The sequence below is a fragment of the Pseudophryne corroboree genome (genome assembly GCF_028390025.1).
Source record: "Pseudophryne corroboree isolate aPseCor3 chromosome 3 unlocalized genomic scaffold, aPseCor3.hap2 SUPER_3_unloc_72, whole genome shotgun sequence".
Classification (NCBI taxonomy): Eukaryota; Metazoa; Chordata; class Amphibia; order Anura; family Myobatrachidae; genus Pseudophryne; species Pseudophryne corroboree.
In genome coordinates, this window is record NW_026967566.1 from 586,403 (window position 1) to 607,285 (window position 20,883).

The window sequence follows — 20,883 nt, forward strand, 5'->3', positions numbered from 1 at the left end:
CCTGCTGACCGTAAATTAGAGACGACAATAAAATCCATATATACCGCTAATGGTACGTTACTCAGGCCCACCATTGCTTGTGCGTGGCTGGGTAACGCTGTGGAACCATGGGCAGACAACTTGCTAGTTAATACAGACACAGTTGATAAGGATGACTTGGTCCTAATTCTCAGTCATATCAAAGATGCTGCAGGTTACTTAGTTGAGAAGATGAAGGATATTTGTTTCCTGGGTTCAAGAGCCTCAGCTATGGCGATTTGAGGCCGCAGGGCATTATGGATTTGCCAATGGAATGCTGATGTGGAATCAAAGGAATATTGAGGCGCTCCCTTACAATGGGGAGGCCCTCTTTGATAAGCTGGATGCCATGATTTCCACGACTACATCAGGCAAGTCTGTTTTTTTGCCTTCCGCAGCTGTCCCCCTTAAGAACGAGTATCCTTCTCATACCATGCAGTACTTTCAGAATAACAGGTACAAAAAGGCAAAAGGTACCCCCCTTCTTTGCAGGAAGGGGTAGAAAACGTACAACACCAGCAGGCTCACAGGAGCAGAAGTCAATGGCTGCTGCTGCTAAACCCTCAGCATGACGCTGGGGCTCCCATGCGGGAGTACGATCGGGTGGGGGCACGCCTAGTGTTTTTCAGCCAGGTCTGGATTCACTCAGATCTCAATCCTTGGGTATTACAAATAGTGTTCCAGGGTTACAGGTTGATATTTCAAGATCTTCCCCCATGCCGATTTTGTGCTGAACGCAATACAGAAATTGTGTCAAGACAAGGTAATTTCCTTAGTTCCCGTGATGCAACAGGAAAAAGGTGGTTTTTATTCAAGCCTATTTGTGGTACCGAAGCCGGATGGCTCGGTCAGACCGATTTCTAAACCTGAAGTCGCTAGATCTGTTTTTGAAACGGTTCAAGTTCAGGATGGAATCCCTAAGAGCGGAGATCTCCAGCTTGGAAGAAAAGGAATTTCTGGTGTCGCATAAAGCATACCTGAGGTTTGCGGTGCAGGACTGCCACTACCAGTTCCAAATGTTACCTTTCGGACTCTCCACAGTTCCATGGGTGTTTACCAAGGTGATGGCGGAGATGATGGTACTTGATCGCAAGAAAGGAGTCCACATAATTCCTTACCTGGATGATCTCATAAAGGCGAGGTCCGGGGAGACGTTAGTGCAGAACATTGCACTATCCCTGATGATCCTTCAACAGCACGGTTGGATCATAAACCTTCCAAAATCACAATTGGAACAGACAACGAGGTTATCATTTCTGGGAATGATACTGGACACTAGGTGCATCAAACGCCCCATGAATTTTTAAAAGAAAGAAAAATGATTTGTCCCCATGCTACATTTTTTAGAATTGTTATGGATATATTGCATACAAATTTTGAAGAATCAGATATTTATGTGGCCCACCATGCCCCTGAAGATTAGAGATTTTCTAATTTTTTTTCTGTTTATTTTATTTCTATAAATTTCTATTTATTTTATCTGAAAAATAAATAATGATTTGATGATTTGTGATTTGGATGGGAACAGCCACGATAGGCCCATGAAGCTTCATGCTGTTCCTTTTCTTTGTTCTTATGTTCTTACATCAATGTAAGACACACGTACAAAAGTTGGCTTCATTTTGCTAAAGTTAGTTATTTTGTATAATACAATACACGTGCTTTAGTACCAAAATACAGACAATTTTTAGGTGTGGAGGTGGGCCACCTAAGTCAAATCCTACATCAAAAAAAATTTGCAGTTTCTATGCAAAAAAGTTACATTTTAAGAATAGGGACAGCAAGCATTCCGAATGTCGGGGCGTTTGATGCACCCTACTGGACACAGAGGTACAGAAAGTATTCCTTCCGTGTGGAATAGGCTCTGGAGATCCAGAAGATGGTCAAACAAGTTTTGAAACCAGCACGCGTGTCAGTTCATCAATGCATCCGCCTGCTGGGGGAGATGGTGGTGGCCTAGGAGGCTTTGCAATTTGGCTGATTCCATGCCAGGGTGTTCCAGTGGGACCTACTGGACAAGTGGCCCGCATCGCATCTACGCATGCATCAGAGGATATTCCTGTTGACAAAAGCCAGAATTTCACTCATGTGGTGGCTACAAACTTCTCACCTCCTGGAAGGACGCAGGTCCGAGATTCAAGCCTGGATCCTAGTGACCACGGATGCAAGTCTCCAAGGTTGGGGAGCAGTCACGCAAGGGAAAAACTTCCAAGGAAGATGGTCAAGTCAAGAAACACTTCTTCACATAAACATTCTGGAGTTGAGAACCGTTTACAACTGCCTTCAGCAAGCGGCGCATCTTCTTCAAGATCGTCCCATAGAGATCCAGTCAGACAATGTAACAGCAGTAGCTTACATAAACCGTCAGGGAGGAACGAAAAGCAGAGCGGCAATGGCAGAGGTGACAAAAATACTCCTCTGGGCAGAAAGACATGCACAAGCTCTGTCAGCTATCTTCATTCTGGGAGTAGACATTTGGGAAGCGGACTTCCTCAGCAGACACTATCTCCATCCAGGAGAATGGGGCCTCCACCCTGAGGTCTTTGCGGAGGTAACAAGTCGTTGGGGCGTTCCTCAAGTAGACATGATGGCATCTCGTCTCAACAAGAAGCTTCAGACATATTCCAGGTCGAGAGACCCACAAGCAATAACAGCGGATGCACTGGTGACCCAGTGGGTATTCCAGTCAGTGTATCTGTTTCTTCCACTACCACTAATACCAAGAGTTCTAAAGATCGTCAGAAGAACAGTGGTTCGGGCTATTCTCATTGCTCCAGACTGGCCAAGGCGGGCATGGTATCTTCAGGAGTTACTACTAGAAAATCCTTGGCATCTTCCTCTTCACGAGGACCTGCTTCAGCAGGGGCCGTTAGTTTATCAAGACTTACCGTGGCTACGTTTGATGGCATGGCTCTTGAATGCCAGATCATAGCCCGTAAGGGTATTCCCAAGGAAGTCATTCCCACACTTATTCTGGCCAGGAAAGGGGTAACGACCAAACATTACCATCGTATTTGGAGAAAATATGTGTCTTGGTGTGAATACAAGAATTCTCCTGCGGTGGAGTTTCAATTAGGACATATTCTCCTATTTCTACAGGCGGGTGTGTATGCTGGGTTGCGATTAGGGTCGATCAAGGTCCAAATTTATGCTTTGTCCATTTTCTTTCAGAAACACTTGGCTTCCCTGCCTGAGGTTCAGATGTTCGCGAAGGGTGTTCTGTGCATCCAACCTCCCTTTGTGCCTCCTGCAGAACCATGGGATCTTAATGTGATGTTGCAGTTCCTAAAATCGGACTGGTTTGAGCCTCTGCAAGAGGTGGAGTTGAAGTTTCTCACTTGGAAAGTGGTCATGCTGTTGGCCTTGACATCGGTCAGATGAGTGTCTGAATTAGGGGCTCTGTCTCACAAGAGTCCTTATTTGATTTTTCATGAAGATAGGGCTGAGCTGCGGACGCGTCAGCATTTTCTTCTGAAGGTTGTGTCTTCTTTCCATATCAACCAACCGGCGGTGGTGCCAGTGGCTTCTGACACCTCAGCCGTCTCTAAGTCCTTGGATGTCATCAGGACATTGAAGACTTATGTTGCCAGGATGGCTCGGATAAGGAAAACAGAGGCTTTGTTTGTCCTCTATGACCCATACAAGATTGGGTGTCCTGCGTCTAAGCAGACTATTGCGCGCTGGATCAGAGGTACCATTCTGCACGCTCATTCCACAGCAGGATTGCCGTTAGAGTTCGGAAAAAGCCCACTCTACCAGGAAAGTGGGTTCGTCCTTGGTGGCTTCCTGGGGGGTCTCGGCATTGCAGATTTGCCGAGCTGCTACTTGGTCAGGTGCAAACATGTTTGCTAAGTTTTACAGGTTTGACACCTTGGCTGCTGACGACCTTCAATTTGGTCAGTCAGTTCTGTAGGAACATTAGCACTTTCCCGCCCGTACTGGGAGCTTTGGAACATTCCCATGGTACTAATGTGGACCCCAGCATCCTCTAGGACGTAAGAGAAAATAGGATTTTAATAACCTACTTGTAAATCCTTTTCTTGTAGTCCGTAGAGGATGTTGGCAAATTTTTCCTGAAAAATTAAGTTTTGTCTTTTTACACAGGTTCTCGCGTGTTAAGATGTTTTGCAGCAGTTGCTGTTACGTTATGCATGCACGTTGGCATGGGTTATGTTAATGGCCATGTTAGGCGGCATGTTTGTATGGTGTGAGGTGGTGTGAATATCGCCACTAGTTTAATGTAAATTTTTCTCTTGAAGTCCGTCTCCTCGGGCACAGTTCCTATACTGAGGTCTGGAGGAGGGGCATAGAGGGAGGAGCCAGTTCACTCTGTTAAAAAGTCTTAAAGTGCCGAAGGCTCCTGCGAAACAGTCTATACCCCATGGTACTAAAATGGACCCCAGCATCCTCTACGGACTACGAGAAAAGGATTTACCGGTAGGTTATAAAAATCCTGTTATACTCCGTTACAGTAATAGCAAAAACAAATTAGAATACTCAGCTCTAATCTCAGATGTTTCAAGATCTGTCCCAGATGATGGTCGTCGATTAAGTAGTTTAAACAATATAGTTCAGTCGCCCTCAGGGTCTCCCTTTAATAACTCTGTCTGAATTTATTAAACTGAGGTGGTCTATAGAAGTCTATGGGGTATATGCAATTCACGGCGAATCGCGGCAAATTATCGCCATTTTTAAATTCGACACAATTCGACAGGTGAATTCCGGCAGGTGGCTGCTGGAATTCACCATATTCAATGCAAAACGGAATCGACAGTCCCGCGGGCGAAAATTGGACGATTTGCCGGATTTTGCTGCGATTTTAAAAAACTGGAAAAACACAGAAAAAAAATGGCGTGGGGTCCCCCCTCCAAAGCATAACCAGCCTCGGGCTCTTCGAGTTGGTCCTGGTTCTAAAAATGCGGAGAAAAATTGGGCATGGATACCCCGTATTTTTAAAACCAGCACCGGGCTCTGCGCCTGGTGCAAAAAATACGGGGGACAAAACGAGCAGGGGTCCCCCGTATTTTTTACACCAGCATCGGGCTCCACTAGCTGGACAGATAATGCCACAGCCGGGGGTCACTTTTATACAGTGCCCTGCGGCCGTGGCATTAAATATCCAACTAGTCACCCCTGGCCGGGGTACCCTGGGCTGTGGGGACCCCTTCAATCAAGGGGTCCCCCCCCCAGCCACCCAAGGGCCAGGGGTGAAGCCCGAGGCTGTCTCCCCCCCCCCCGCCCCCCCCCATCCAATGGCTGCGGATGGGAGGCTGATAGCCTTGAGTGAAATGACAAGAATATTGTTTTTTCCAGCAGTACTAAAAGTCCCAGCAAGCCTCCCCCGCAAGCTGGTACTTGGAGAACCACAAGTACCAGCATGCGGGAGAAAAACGGGCCCGCTGGTACCTGTAGTTCTACTGGGGAAAAAATACCCAAATAAAAACAGGACACACACACCGTGACAAGTACAACTTTATTACATACTGCCGACACACACATACTTACCTATGTTGACACGCCGACTGCCACAGTCTCCGACGATCCGAGGGTACCTGTGAAAAAATTATACTCACCTTCCAGCGTCCAGAGGTACATCCACATCCAGAGTATAATCCAGGTACTTGTTAAAAAAACAAACCGAACACCCGTTCCATGCCGTACTGAAAGGGGTCCCATGCTGACACATGAGACCCCTTCCCACGAATGCCGGGACATCACGTGACTCCTGTCACTGAAGTCCCTTCAGCCAATCAGGAAGCGCTACTTCCGTGGCGCTCACCTGATTGGCTGTGCGCTGTCTGTGCTGTGACAGCGCATCGCAAAGCCGCTCCATTAGTTTCAATGGTGGGAACTTTGCCGTCAGCGGTGGGGTTACCCGTGGTCAGCCGCTGACCGGCGGGTGACCTCACCGCTAGCCGCTAAGTTCCCACCATTGAATATAATGGACGGGGCTGTGCGATGCGCTGTCTGAGTTCAGACAGCGCACCGCCAATCAGGTGAGCGCAATGAAGTTGCGCTTCCTGATTGGCTTTAGAGACCTTTGTGTGACAGCTGTCACTGACAGGTCTCATTCGTGGAAAGGGGTCTGATGTGTCAGCATGGGACCCCTTTCAGTCCGGTGGTCCGTGTGTTCGTTTTCTTTTTTTGCCAAGTCCGTGGATTTATCTCTGGACTCTGGCTGAGGTGAGTATATTGATCTTTTATTTTCAGGTTTCCGTGGATTCTACATGGAGAAGAGGACCGATGTCGGCATGTGAACATAGGTAAGTATGTGTGTGTCGACGTATGAAATAAAGTTTTACTGTCACGGTGTGTGTGTCCTGTTTTTATTTGGGTATTTTTTTTTCAGTAGTACTACAGGTACCAGCGGGCCCGTTTTTCTCCCGCATGCTGGTACTTGTGGTTCTCCAAGTACCAGCTTGCGGGGAGGCTTGCTGGGACTTGTAGTACTGCTGGAAAAACAATATTCTTTTCATTTTACTCAAGGCTATCAGCCTCCCATCTGCAGCCCTTGGATGGGGGGGGACAGCCTCGGGCTTCACCCCTGGCCCTTGGGTGGCTGGGGGGGGGGACCCCTTGATTGAAGGGGTTCCCACTCCCCCAGGGTACCCCGGCCAGGGGTGACTAGTTGGATATTTAATGCCACGGCTGCAGGGCACTGTATAAAAGTGACCCCCGGCTGTGGCATTATCTGTCCAGCTAGTGGAGCCCGATGCTGGTGTGAAAAATACGGGGGACCCCTGCTCGTTTTGTCCCCCGTATTTTTTGCACCAGGCGCAGAGCCCGCTGCTGGTTTTAAAAATACGGGGGATCCCCGGTCAATTTTTCCCCCGCATTTTTAGAACCAGGACCAGCTCGAAGAGCCCGAGGCTGGTTATGCTTTGGAGGGGGGGGGGGACTCCACGCCATTTTTTTTATAGGATTTTACCGTTCCAGCAATAAAAAATAAAAAAAAAAAATATTTTAAAAAATATATAAATAATATTTGTGCCTCCAAAAAAAAAAAAAAAAAAGTACCTAATCCCTTCTAATATAAATAGATATGCTATTCCCAAAAAAAAAACAACACCAAAAAAAACATGTTTAAATTTTTTTTTATTGTTTTCACCCTCCAAGGTGTGGCGGATTGAAAATGACGAATTTACTGTCTAAAAGCACTGCTGTCGAATTTCCAAACTTGAATTGAATATGCTTTTGTCAAATTGCAGCACTTGTATCATTGCAGAAAAGTCGAATTTGCAAAAAAACGAATTTCAAAAAGTCGAATTTTGAAAGTCCGTTTTTTTGACGGAAAGCACTGAGATGCATTGCCGATTTTTTTTTTTTGTCGAAAATGACCCGAAATTCGACAATTTCGGGAATTCGACCGCAATTGCATATACCCCTATATCCGCTGCAGACAGACCTAGCTTCAATCAGAACTAACCTGCTATGTGTAAGTCTCTAGGCTTTATACCCTGCAAGGATACGCTAACATTGTCTTACCAGATATTACATTCAGGTCTGTGATGCTGGGTGCAGTAGTCATTCAGTATAACGTCATTTATCTTATCCTGGACAACTGTCCCCTTTCACCTACTTATGTATACAATACCCCAAACATCTTACCAGACAGTTTCCATCTGAGATGCTGATAATAGGAAGATATATTTATTATAATCAGCCAGCCTAAAAGCTGTGTATATTCTTCCCCCTAATCCTAATAAAATGTACATGTATAAAGCAATGAGGATATACATATACAAAATGGAGTTATACATGGACAAAATGGCATCTAAAAAGTAGTTACAAATATCACCCCCTACAGAAATATATCAATGTGAGGGATCAATTGTAATGACCTAGAAGAAGGTCTATTCTCTAATGTGACCTGTGTACAGCAGAGTAATAAGTGTAATCACGCACACCTGGATGTCTAATTCTCCAAGTATTATAGAGGTCACATTCAGCTAATAAAGGGAGCTATGAGGAAGCTGAGGAACGGGCGGCATTACTGATCTGTTCATCAGTGGTGGAGGATCTATCAAGATGAGGGTCTGGAGCAAGAGTAACATCTCCCATAAGGAGAAGTGCAATTTCTTGTAGCTTTGGAAAAAAAATATATATTTAAGAAATTGGGGATGTCTGGCATGAGGGGCATAGAGAGAAGTGAGGGTGACATATTTATTATGAATCTCTCCAACTAGAATCCAATATCTACCATTGCAATCCACCCACTTGCTGTCCAGGTGAAAGGGGCAGGATCTATTAGAAAGGATGGCTACACCACAGGAGATAGAGCATGCTGGGTAGTTATTGGTAAACTGAGGGGGAGAGTGCAATGGAACATGTGATTCCTGAACGGCTACCACCGCCACCTTCTGGTCAGCGAAATATTTTATTGCAAGACGTCTCTTACGGGGAGAATTAAGACCTTTTACATTAAGACTTAAAAACGTCACCGTGATAGAGATCAGATCATGGTATGAAACATCTAGGCTCATCTGTGTAAAGTCCAATAGAGTCTGTAGAACGTCTGCATACTTCAAATTATCAAATAACAGAAAAAAAAAATAGGGAACAAAAATGGGAGACAAACAGAAATAGCGTCCATAAAGGAGCTAGAGATTCCGTCACTAGGGTACCGTGACAGAAAGGTGGAAAAAGGTGGCGGTCGGGCCTAAAAGGGAAACCCACCGACTACCCAAAGTTGCCATACGAGAGGGCAAAATCTAGTCATCATAGTAACAATTGTACAAAGAAATCTCAAATGTAGCATAACATAGTACTATTCTTAATCTCAATGTAACCAGAGGAGGTAAAGGCTAAGAACCTGGTCTTTTATACTATTTAGGTTCTACCAACACAGTTATAAGGGCAACAGGATGTTACATGAATCAGTCATGCTTTGCCTGAACACCCAATCATTCTAGAAAGGTATAGCGAAACGTAAGAGTGGAAAGAATATCAGACTATATTATTATTATTATATTATACTATATTATTTATATTATTGCTACTATATAGCAATTAAAGAGCACAGGACATAAAGAGAAATAGACACGTTTTAAACCCATAACGAGAACAAATAAATCTGGCCCAAAAATAGATCCATGCCCAGTACCTTAGTCCCAGTTGGCACATGTTACAGTAGGAAACAAACTCTGAGTGTCTGCAACAGTCTTACTGCTTTAGCATATTACTTCAAGATGGAAGACCACTCCTGCGGGATTGCTTTAGGTATCGTGTCATGTGGGATTTTTTATGTTGATAGTCCTTCATTTTCAGAATAGCAGGGCCATCCTCAGGTGAAGGTATCACTGTGAAGGCGCCGTTTTGCATTACAATAACCTTAGTAGGAAAGCCCCATTTGTATTGCACATTCCCTTGGGTGGAATAGACGCCTTTTGGCCAGCGTCACAGGAGAAATATCTGCAGATTATCCAGGCACTCAGCTGTGGATGAGGAAGGCAAAGCAGCCTGTATAATGCATTCTTTAATATGAAAAAAGTGGACCCTGAGCCGAGTGTCCTTCGGTGCTTGGATAGGGGCCTGTTTGGACTTTGGGAGTCTATATGGATCCTATCAAAAAGAAGGTCCACTGCAGAAGCCTTCGGTGGAAGTTTCTGAAAAGAGAACCGTGACATAATCATAAAGCTCAGCATTTTGTAACAGAGGGGCAGATGTATTAAGCCAGGTGAAGTGGTAAAGTGGAAGGTGATAATGCACCAGCCAATCAGCTCCTAACTGTCATTTTTCAAACCCAGCCTGTAACATGTAAGTTAGGAGCTGATTGGCTGGTGCTTATCACCTTCCACTTTATCACTTCACCAGGCTTAATACATCTGCCCCTCATGTAAGTTAGGAGCTGATTGGCTGGTGCGTTATCACCTTCCACTTTATCACTTCACCAGGCTTAATACATCTGCCCCCAGAATCCAGAACGCCCATTATTTTGATATTATTTCTCCGAGAGCAGTCTTCTAAATCAATGACTTTATCACGAATAGAGACCGGGTCTTCCTGAAAGGTGTCATGTGCTGAAATCAGATCTTTGTGAGACGCAACAATCTCTTTCATCTTAATCTGTACGAGTGCCAATCTCACTGATATCAGACCTCAAAGCTTGAATATTAGAGTTAAGTTCTGAGGTTATTTCAGTCCTTAAATGCAGATAACCTAGAATGTATAGAGCGTAGAGTAACAGGACCATCTAGAGCAGGCATTCCCAACCACGGTCCTCAAGGCACACTTACAGTGCAGGTTTTTGTGATATCCAGGCTTCAGCACAGGTACTTAATTAGTAGCTCAGTTATTTTGATTTAAACATCTGTGCTGCAGCCCGGATATCTCTAAAACCTGCACTGTTGTTGTGCCTTGAGGACTGTGGTTGGGAATGCCTGATCTAGAGTGTCTTAAGACGTCTTCTGCCATTACAGATGGGCTGTGCATCTGACCAGAAGAAGCAGATGATGTAGCGGTCTCAGAAGGACCACCTGAATTTGAGGTACCAAAGGGATGGACAGGTGTGGCCAATTTGGTACATTTTAACCTTTTTTGGAGGCATGGTAAGCCAGCTCCAAAGAGACTGACCTCTCAGAGATACTAAAATACAAACGATCAATAAATAAAAGGAGCAGTAGTACGCTGTCAGGAGGTTACACCAAGATGACTTGGTTCAAAATTACATTCTTAGTTGGGATGACGGGGGTATCGAGGCCAAAATTTCAAGTAAACATGATGTAATGCAACTCAAATAACACAGTAATGACCGAGAAATTCCACTAGAGGTCAGCGTGATCACAGACATGAAGCACTCAGCACAGAGAGACACAAATGGCAAAATATATTCAGTGGATGAATCCACAAAATAATATACTGTAAGGTTGTAATCAGAGTGTAATGAGGTGTACTCAGACGATACTTGATACTGGGCTCTGCTTGTAGACTGAGAGGAAGTAGATTATAATGGTACCATATAAATAGAAGGTAGTTTCACCTCCAGGCAAATGCTTCAATTTAGTGTAGTGACCCCGTTCCAGCAGCCAGGACACTTATTTAGCAGCTTACATCAATTATAAACCTTATGCGATGGCCGGGCACCAGGATCCAAAATGGCAGCCACCTTCCTTCCCAATACCACCGGGCTCTGGTGACTGTGGGCAGCCTGTTCTGTCCCCAGCAGTAGTGGAATCTGCGCACCCATGTGAGTGGGAGAGCAAGTGATCCCGACTGAGACAAAAGCGCCTCCTAGTCAGGTGGCCGGAGCGTACAGGAAAGCCTGGGCGCACTTAGCCCCAGAATACAGCCCATGGCTTCAGCAGTGTCACTGGGGTAAGCGACTTTAGGGCAGGAGGAGTGGGGGACGTAATAGATTGGGTTTTGGTCCCAGTGGCGGCTGAGAGCTATCAGGTAGGGTAGATAAGAAGCCACTTAGTGAGGAGAGGTCCAGAAAGCACATCTGAATGGACTCAGGCCTCGGCCCTCTTATTTATTATTTTTTATACTAACAGGGGTGACAGGTGTGGTACATCCCTGCAAAGGCAGATCCAATCTCTCATCAGACTCTGCTGTCTTCCCTGCACTCTCACTCAGATGTTCACTGCTGCCAGTAGCACACGTATGAGAAGCAGAAGTATGGTGTCAGCTGTATAGATTCTGATATGTAATTTTCTGTATCATACTTACTTTACACACACCATCCTTATGACTATTGAGAGAATAGAGGTAATACACTGATGATGGGGTTGTAAGAGTGCATTATAACCTAGCAGATGATGATTGCAGTGTATTATATGGTGTATTGCATGTAAAGTACCTTGTTCCACCTACTATGCTGTAGCAATATACCTTATATAAGGGTGAGTAACACATGTACAGGCTTACCAGCGTATGAGCACACACATAAAGGAATGCTACCTTACTAATGCTTCCAGGAGTAACGTTAGGAGACATTTCTCTGATCCATCAGCTCATATGACATGTTATTGTTCATCTATAATCTCCAATTCATACGATATGTTCCCCATCCATTGTTTTACATTGGTGCTGACATAGGACTTGGCGAGTGACTATATCTCCATATATACTTCATGGTTAGTTACCAGTACAAGAGAGAGATATCTAAGTCTTATTATAATATTACATTTGTTATTGTGAGTGTTCTCAGGAGGGTGGACACAATGATAATCTGAGACACAATATTATAAAGCCTTCATTAAAAGTTATGTTTTATTATACACATTTACAAATAAGTGTCCCAGAGAGTCGTCTTCTCCTATTGTTTACAAGATTAATATTGTTACAGAAAATGTCACATTTCCATAATGTATTTTATTTCCAGCAGATGGACACACAAGCAGGAATATCTCAGAAGTACATCTAATGTTATCCCCGGATTGTGACATAAGAGATAATGACAGTAGACAGGATTCTCCAGGAGATAACCCCATTACCCCAATTATACATCCAGCTCTATCAGCTGATCCCCCTGATCCTGGGAAATGTTCTCCTGATCACTCTGATATTGGTGCATCTGTTACAGCTCTGAGAGTAGATACAGTGTTTCCCTGTTCTATAGATGCCAAATGTATTACACAGAACACAAAGCCTATTACCCATCAGCCAGCTAAGGAAGGTGAGAGGCCATTTCCATGTTCTGAGTGTGGGAAATGTTTTACATTGAAAGCAAATCTTGTTACACATCAGAGAAGTCACACAGGTGAGAGGCCATTTTCTTGCTCTGAGTGTGGGAAATGTTTTGCACACAAATCAGTACTTGTTACACATCAGAGAAGTCACACAGGTGAGAAGCCATTTCCATGTCCTGAGTGTGGGAAATGTTTTAACCAGATATCACATCTTGTTAGACATCAGCGAAGTCACACAGGTGAGAAGCCATTTTCTTGCTCTGAGTGCGGGAAATGTTTTACACAGAAATCAAAACTTGTTCCACATCAGCGAAGTCACACAGGTGAGAAACCATTTCCATGTTCTGAGTGTGGGAAATGTTTTGCACACAAATCAGATCTTGTTAGACATAACAGAAGTCACACAGGTGAGAAGCCATTTTCTTGCTCTGAGTGTGGGAAGTGTTTTACACAGAAATCACAACTTATTCCACATCAGCGAAGTCACACAGGTGAGAAGCCATTCCCATGTTCTGAGTGTGGGAAATGTTTTGCACACAAATCAGATCTTATTAAACATGAGAGAAGTCACACAGGTGAGAGACCATTTCCATGTTCTGAGTGTGGAAAATGTTTTGCATGGAAATCACATCTTGTTACACATCAGCAAATTCACACAGGTGAGCATGTGTTTTCTTGCTCTGAGTGTACAAAATATTTTACACGGAAATCCGATCTTATTACACATCAGCGAAGTCACACTGGTGAGAAGCCATTTCCATGTTCTGAGTGTAGGAAATGTTTTACACGGAAAGCAGTTCTTGTTAAACATCAGAGAAGTCACATAGCTGAGAAGCCATTTTCTTGCTCTGAGTGCTGGAAATGTTTTACACAGAAATCACAACTTGTTCCACATCAGCGAAGTCACACAGGTGAGAAGCCGTTTTCATGTTCTGAGTGTGGGAAATGTGTTGTATGGAAATCGCATCTTGTTAAACATCAGAGTAGTCACATAGGTGAGAAACCATTTCCATGTTCTGAGTGTGGGAAATGTTTTACTCAGAAATCAGGTCTTATTGCACATCAGCGAAGTCACACAGGTGAGAAGCCATTTCCATGTTTTGAGTGTGGGAAATGTTTTGCATGGAAATCGCATCTTGTTAAACATCAGAGTAGTCACATAGGTGAGAAACCATTTCCATGTTCTGAGTGTGGGAAATGTTTTACTCAGAAATCAGGTCTTATTGCACATCAACGAAGTCACACAGGTGAGAAGCCATTTCCATGTTCTGAGTGTGGGAAATGTTTTACTCAGAAATCAGGTCTTATTGCACATCAGCGAAGTCACACAGGTGAGAAGCCATTTCCATGTTTTGAGTGTGGGAAATGTTTTACACAGAAATCACATCTTGTTCTACATCAGAGTAGTCACACAGGTGAGAAACCATTTCCATGTTCTGAGTGTGGGAAATGTTTTACATGGAAATCAGGTCTTATTGCACATAAGCGAAGTCACACAGGTGAGAAGCCATTTCCATGTTCTGAGTGTGGGAAATGTTTTGCACAGAAATCAGATCTTATTGTACATCAGAGAAGTCACACAGGTGAGAAGCCATTTCCATGTTTTGAGTGTGGGAAATGTTTTACACAGAAATCATATCTTGTTAGCCATAACAGAATTCACACAGGTGAGAAGCCATTTTCTTGCTCTGAGTGTGGGAAATGTTTTACACAGAAATCACATCTTGTTACACATCAGCAAAGTCACACAGGTGAGAGACCATTTCCATACTCTGAGAGATAAGCTCTTGTTGCACACAATAGACATCACTCAGGTGAGGGACCATTTTAATCTTCTGGAGTATACTTATCTTTGCCTTGTATTGTTCCTCAAGATCCTGTCCTATCTCCTATGCTTTTTGCAATATACATGCTACAGCAGGGTGAAATAACCCAGTACCAATCCTAACTGTCTAGCTGAGCTCCAGTTGTGGGTGATGCCAGTTGGCTTTGACTCGGTCCTAGTGAAACAGGTCCTGATAGAAGCTCACCAACAAGGGGCAGGGCTACAGCTCAGCTTTACCTACCAACCAGATGTCAGGAATCTGCATTCTCCATTGCATCACTTCCTGTGAACAGGCGTCTCCTGGCTTCAGTCCTCTGTCTTGAGAGTATCCCCTGTGAATTGGACCTGTGGAACTGCAGGTTCCAGCAGTTCAGTTCCAGTCTTCAGTCTCCTGTAGCCTGGCTTACACAGTGCTTCTATTTAACAGCATTTACTCCCGGTGCACTACTGAGCCCAGCCAGCAATCAGCAGTGCATTGCAGAATTACTCTCCTGATGAATCGTTAACTTCAGCTAACACATAACTGATCTGAACACCCAATCCAGCGGGGTGTGTTCTCATAGAGATGCAACATCCAATCATCTCAGACCAAGGGGTATAAACTCCAGTTCCTGGCTCAGTCTCATTGCCTCGGACGAGTCGCATTTGGTGTGTCAAGGTCTCCTGGTTCCTGTGTTCCTGTCTCCAGTAGTTCCCCATGGATATTCTCATAATTTCATTACATTCATCATTCTGCATTTCTCCTGCTTGTTCCAGACTCCAGCCACAGTTCATCAGCAGTAATAGACTCTCCTCAGATGTTATTCATTGCCTAACTTGTGCACCTTATTACCAGCATTCCATTCTGTGCATTGCATCCAGCACTTATCAAGCATGCTGAGTTAGGACTGTCTCCTGCCTGGGCCTTGGTTGGCTAAAGAACTTTTATGTTACAGAGACTGTGTGCTTTTACAAGTATTACCGGAGTTCTGTCTTCTAAACCATTCACATTTATTTACCAAGTTATTCCACGTTTAGTTATCAGAGACTGTGCTTTGCAAGTATTACCGGAGTTCTGTCTTCTAAACCATTCACATTTATTTACCAAGTTATTCCACGTTTAGTTATTAGAGACTGTGTGCTTTGCAAGTATTACCGGAGTTCTGTTTTCCAAACCATTTGCATTTACCAAGTCAGTCCGCGTTTAGTTATCAGAGACAGTGTGCTTTGCAAGTATTACCGGAGTTCTTTCTTCTAAGCCATTCACATTTATTTACCAAGTCATTCCACGTTTAGTTATCAGAGACTGTGTGCTTTTACAAGTATTACCGGAGTTCTGTTTTCCAAACCATTCACATTTATTTACCAAGTTGTTCCACGTTTAGTTATCAGAGACTGTGTGCTTTGCAAGTGTTACCGGAGTTCTGTTTTCCAAACCATTTACATTTATTTACCAAGTTGTTCCACGTTTAGTTATCAGAGACTGTGTGCTTTGCAAGTATTACCGGAGTTCTGTTTTCCAAACCATTTGCATTTACCAAGTCATTCCACGTTTAGTTATCAGAGACAGTGTGCTTTGCAAGTATTACTGGAGTTCTTTCTTCTAAACAATTCACATTTATTTACCAAGTCATTCCACGTTTAGTTATCAGAGACTGTGTGCTTTACAAGTATTACCGGAGTTCTTTCTTCTAAACAATTCACATTTATTTACCAAGTTATTCCACGTTTAGTTATCAGAGACTGTGTGCTTTGCAAGTATTACCGGAGTTCTGTCTTCTAAGCCATTCACATTTATTTACCAAGTTAGTCCACGTTTAGTTATCAGAGACTGTGCTTTGCAAGTGTTACCGGAGTTCTGTCTTCTAAACCATTCACATTTATTTACCAAGTCATTCCACGTTTAGTTATCAGAGACTGTGTGCTTTGCAAGTATTACCGGAGTTCTTTCTTCTAAACAATTCACATTTATTTACCAAGTCATTCCACGTTTAGTTATCACAGACTGTGTGCTTTGCAAGTATTACCGGAGTTCTGTTTTCCAAACCATTTGCATATATCAAGTTATTTCACGTTACCGGAGTTTTTCTTTGTTTCAGTTATTATTTACAAATCTGTTTACATCCAGCTACCAAGTTGTTTCACATTTGTGTTACCAGTGACCTTATTTGCTTTAAACCTGCATTCTGCCATCAACTTGTCACCAATATATATTTGTGTTGCCAGAGACTTTTCTCTTACGTCCTAGAGGATGCTGGGGACTCCGTAAGGACCATGGGGTATAGACGGGCTCTGCAGGAGACAGGCACTATCAAGAACTTTAGAATGGGTGTGCACTGGCTCCTCCCTCTAAGCCCCTCCTCCAGACCTCAGTTAGATCCTGTGCCCAGGGGAGACTGGGTGCATTACAGGGGAGCTCTCCAGAGTTTCTCTGAAAAAATAATTTTGTCAGGTTTTTTATTTTCAGGGAGCACTGCTGGCAACAGGCTCCCTGCATCGTGGGACTGAGGAGACAGAAGCATACCTACTTAAGTGATAGGCTCTGCTTCTTAGGCTACCGGACACCATTCACTCCAAAGGGAGTTGGAACGCAGGTCTCACCCCGCCGTTCGTCCCAGAGCAGCGCCGCCGTCCTCACAGCCGGAAGATAGAAGCCGGGTGAGTATAAGAAGAAAGAAGACTGCAAAGGCGGCAGAAGACTTCAGCTCTTCCCTTTGGTAAGTGCGCAGCGGTAACGCTGCACGCTATTGCTCCCGCCCACAACACGCACTGATGGGTGCAGTGGGGGGCGCCTTGGGCAGCAATATAAACCTCTAGGACTGGCAAATACGTATATATAGGCTGCGGAGGCAGTAGATATAAAAATCCCCCGCCAGTATTACAAAATTGAGCGGGACTGAAGCCCGCCGCTGGATGGGGCGGAGCTTGATCCCACAGCACTAACCAGCGCCATTTTCTCCACAGCACTGCAGAGAAGCTGGCTCCCCAGACTCTCCCCTGCTGAACGATGTGACACAGGGCAGAAAAGAGGGGGGGGGGCACTTGTAAGGAGCAGTGAGTGTATTATACAGATAATTATATATAAAAGCGCTATATTATCTGGGAATTTGTTTCCACTGTCATTTGGCACTGGGTGTGTGCTGGCATACTCTGTCTCTTGTCAAAGTCAGAAAAATATGATGCACACTGCCATATTTGCACCTCATGCGTGTCCCCACTGCGCGTGCATGAGCCCTTCCGTGCATGCGTATACTCGTCACGTGCTCTTGCGGGTGTACGGTATGCGCATTTACGGTGGAGTTTGTGTGCGTCTGGCGGGCGACTCGATCGTTACATATTTTTGTCATATAATGTATTTTTTGTAGACTATGGTCCCTTTGATAGAATCTGAAAGTTTAGTTAATGTAGCATGTTCATGGACAAAGAGATCCCTCTTTGTTTGATACGAAGGGTCAGACAGAGGTTACACAGTGGTGTTTAGTATCCATCGGAAGAGTATTTAATTAGCCATATTCCGGTGTTGGTTAGAAACAGATATATCGCTCGTGCGAATAGTTATGACCATAAGAAGTTTATGGACATACACTATGTTTGCACTTTATTACCCATGCGGCGGGAAACCTGAGATTCCCTCCCACCTGAGCTGTTTGAAATAGTCACAGCCCACCTGTATGAACCAACCTATGACCTTTTGTTATAATGCGGAGACGAATTCCTATGTCCAATGAACAATGAGATTATAGGTACCTTTTGTAGTATACTGTATGCAGGGTATATAAGATCAGCCATCCTGGGCAGCTCAGTCTCTCTCACTCCACAAACTGTTTTCAACTTGATTAACTGGGAGCTTGGTACCAGGAATATGCGCAGCGATCGTTCCCAGTGTGTGTAAGTAATTCTCTGTAATGATTCTCGCTCCTTGATTGTATTGGCCAAATTCTCTGTTTTAGTATAAGATTGTAACGTTATTGTATATTTCTGTCTAGATATTCTGTTAGGATTATATGTTAGTATGTAGAGTATAAACTGTAACTGTGTACTCCTTTTGATATATCTAAATCCTCGTTAGTAAAGGTGTTAGAACCTCAGCAGGGTGTCTGTGTCTCTCTAGCTAGATACAAAGGGTTCAGTGTATCTCAATTACAAACAGCCTTGCTTAAATATCCATGTCAAGCAGTGGTATATCATTACAGTGTTACAATACTAAAGGTATACATTATAATCATATTCTGTGGTTAAAGTTTATAAAGGTTACTATTTGGGTGTATGCTCGCTGTGGGTATTTCCGTACACCCAGCACAGCGTGGCTACTTCATTTGCGTGCCACGTGCGAGGTCTTCATACGCAAATAGCGTACGGAGTGCGTAGCATGTGCACATGGTTTAGCAGCCATTACGGCTACACGGTATTAATGTATAGCTAATGTTAAAAGGTAGATACTTGACTCTATCACTCTCCAAAGGGCCTTATTGGAGAACTGTCTCCATATAAATATATCCTTGTGTGTGGGTGTCGGTACGAGTGTGTTGGCATGTCTGAAGCGGAAGGTTCATCTAAGGAGGAGTTGGAGCAGATGATTGTAGTGTCTCCGTCGGCAACACCGACACCTGATTGGTTGGACATGTGGAATGTTTTAAATGCAAATGTGACCTTATTAAATATTAGTATGGACAAACCAGAGTCCAGGGAAAAAGCAGAGAGTCAATCCATGGCTTTTACTGTGTCACAGGGCCCTTCAGGGTCTCAAAAATGTTCTCTATCCCAAATGGCAGACACTGATACCGACACGGATTCTGACTCCAGTGTCGACTACGATGATGCGAGGTTACACACAAGGGTGGCCAAAAATATTAATTATATGATTATTGCAATAAAAGATGTTTTGCATATCACAGATGACCCCTCTGTCCCTGACACGAGGGTGCGCATGTATAAGGAAAAGAAACCTGAGGTAACCTTTCCCCCATCACATGAGCTAAACGAGTTATTTGAAAAAGCTTGGGAAACTCCAGACAAAAAACTGCAGATTCCCAAGAGGATTCTTATGGCGTATCCTTTCCCTGCACAGAACAGGGTACGGTGGGAATGCTTGCCCGGGGTGGACAAGGCTTTAATGCGCTTGCCCAAGAAGGTGGCGCTACCGTCTCCAGACACGGCAGCCCTCAAGGATCCTGCTGATCGCAGACAGGAAACGACGTTAAAATCTGTACGCATACGGGTGCTTTACTCAGACCGGCAATAGCATCGGCATGGGTATGTAGCGCAGTAGCAGCTTGTACAGATACCTTGTCAGCTGATATTGATTCCCTAGATAGGGATACCATTTTATTGACCTGGTCACATTAAAGATGCAGTCTTGTATATGAGAGACGCTCAAAGAGATGTTGGGCTGCTAGATTCGAGAGCCAACGCATGGCGATTTCTGCTAGGCGAGCCCTGTGGACCCGCCAATGGACGAGTGATGCCGACTCAAAGAGGCATGTGGAGGTTTTACCTTACAAGGGTGAAGTTTTATTTGGGGAAGTTCTCGCGGACCTGGTTTCCACAGCTACCGCGGGTAAATCTACTTTTTTACCTTATGTTCCCCCACAGCAAAAGAAAACACAATATCAGATGCAGTCCTTTAGGTCACATAAGTCCAGAAGAGGTCGGGGCTCATCCTTCCTCGCCAGAGGTAAGGGTAGAGGGAAAAGAATGCCTGCTTTGGCTAGTTCCCAGGAACAGAAGTCCTCACCGGCTTTACTAAATTCACCGCATGACGCTGGGGCTCCACTGAGGGACTCCACACCGATGGAGGCACATCTTTGACTCTTCAGACAGGTCTGGGTTCTGTCAGATGTGGATCCTTGAGCGATGGAAATTGTATCCCAAGGCTACAAACTGGAATTCGAAGAGGTGCTCCCTCGACGATTTTTCAAGTCGGCCTTGCCAGCTTCTCCCCCAGAGAGGGAAGTAGTGTTAGCTGCAATTCAAAAGCTGTGTCAACAGCAAGTGATTATCAAGGTTCCCCTAGTCCAGGGCTGGCCAAACCAGTCCTCGAGATCTACCAACAGTTCACATTTTCCAGACCACCTAGCTGGTGCACAGGTGTAATCACTACTAATTAAGATGTGCTGCATTAATTCCTAACTGACAATTCTACAGATCTCCAGGAGGCCTGGAAAACGTGAACTGTTGGTAGATCTCGAGGACTGGTTTGGCCAGCCCTGCCCTAGTCCAACAGGGGAAAGGGTACTATTCAACCCTGTTCATGGTCCCGAAGCCGGATGGCTCGGTCAGACCCATTTTAAATCTAAAATCCCTAAACCTGTACCTCAAAAAGTTCAAATTCAAGATGGAATCGCTCCGGGTCGTGATCTCCAGACTAGAAGGGGGGGGGGTTTATGGTATCACTAGATATAAAGGATGCATACCGTCATGTCCCCATATATC

The 20,883-nt window shown here is 44.3% G+C and overlaps 1 protein-coding gene across 2 annotated transcripts in view; it reads left to right on the forward strand.

Moving 5' to 3' along the window:
- Positions 1-14,591, forward strand: part of LOC134984679 (zinc finger protein 271-like) — a 57,496-nt gene extending 42,905 nt beyond the window's left edge. The window contains exon 4 of one of the 2 annotated variants that reach the window (XM_063950202.1): positions 12,341-14,591. In XM_063950202.1, coding sequence (XP_063806272.1) covers positions 12,341-14,430 — 2,090 coding nt within the window. In that variant the 3' untranslated portion in view covers positions 14,431-14,591. The remainder of the gene's footprint in view (positions 1-12,340) is intronic. The other variant, XM_063950203.1, reaches the window with a different exon arrangement.
- The last annotated feature ends 6,292 nt before the right edge of the window (positions 14,592-20,883 follow it).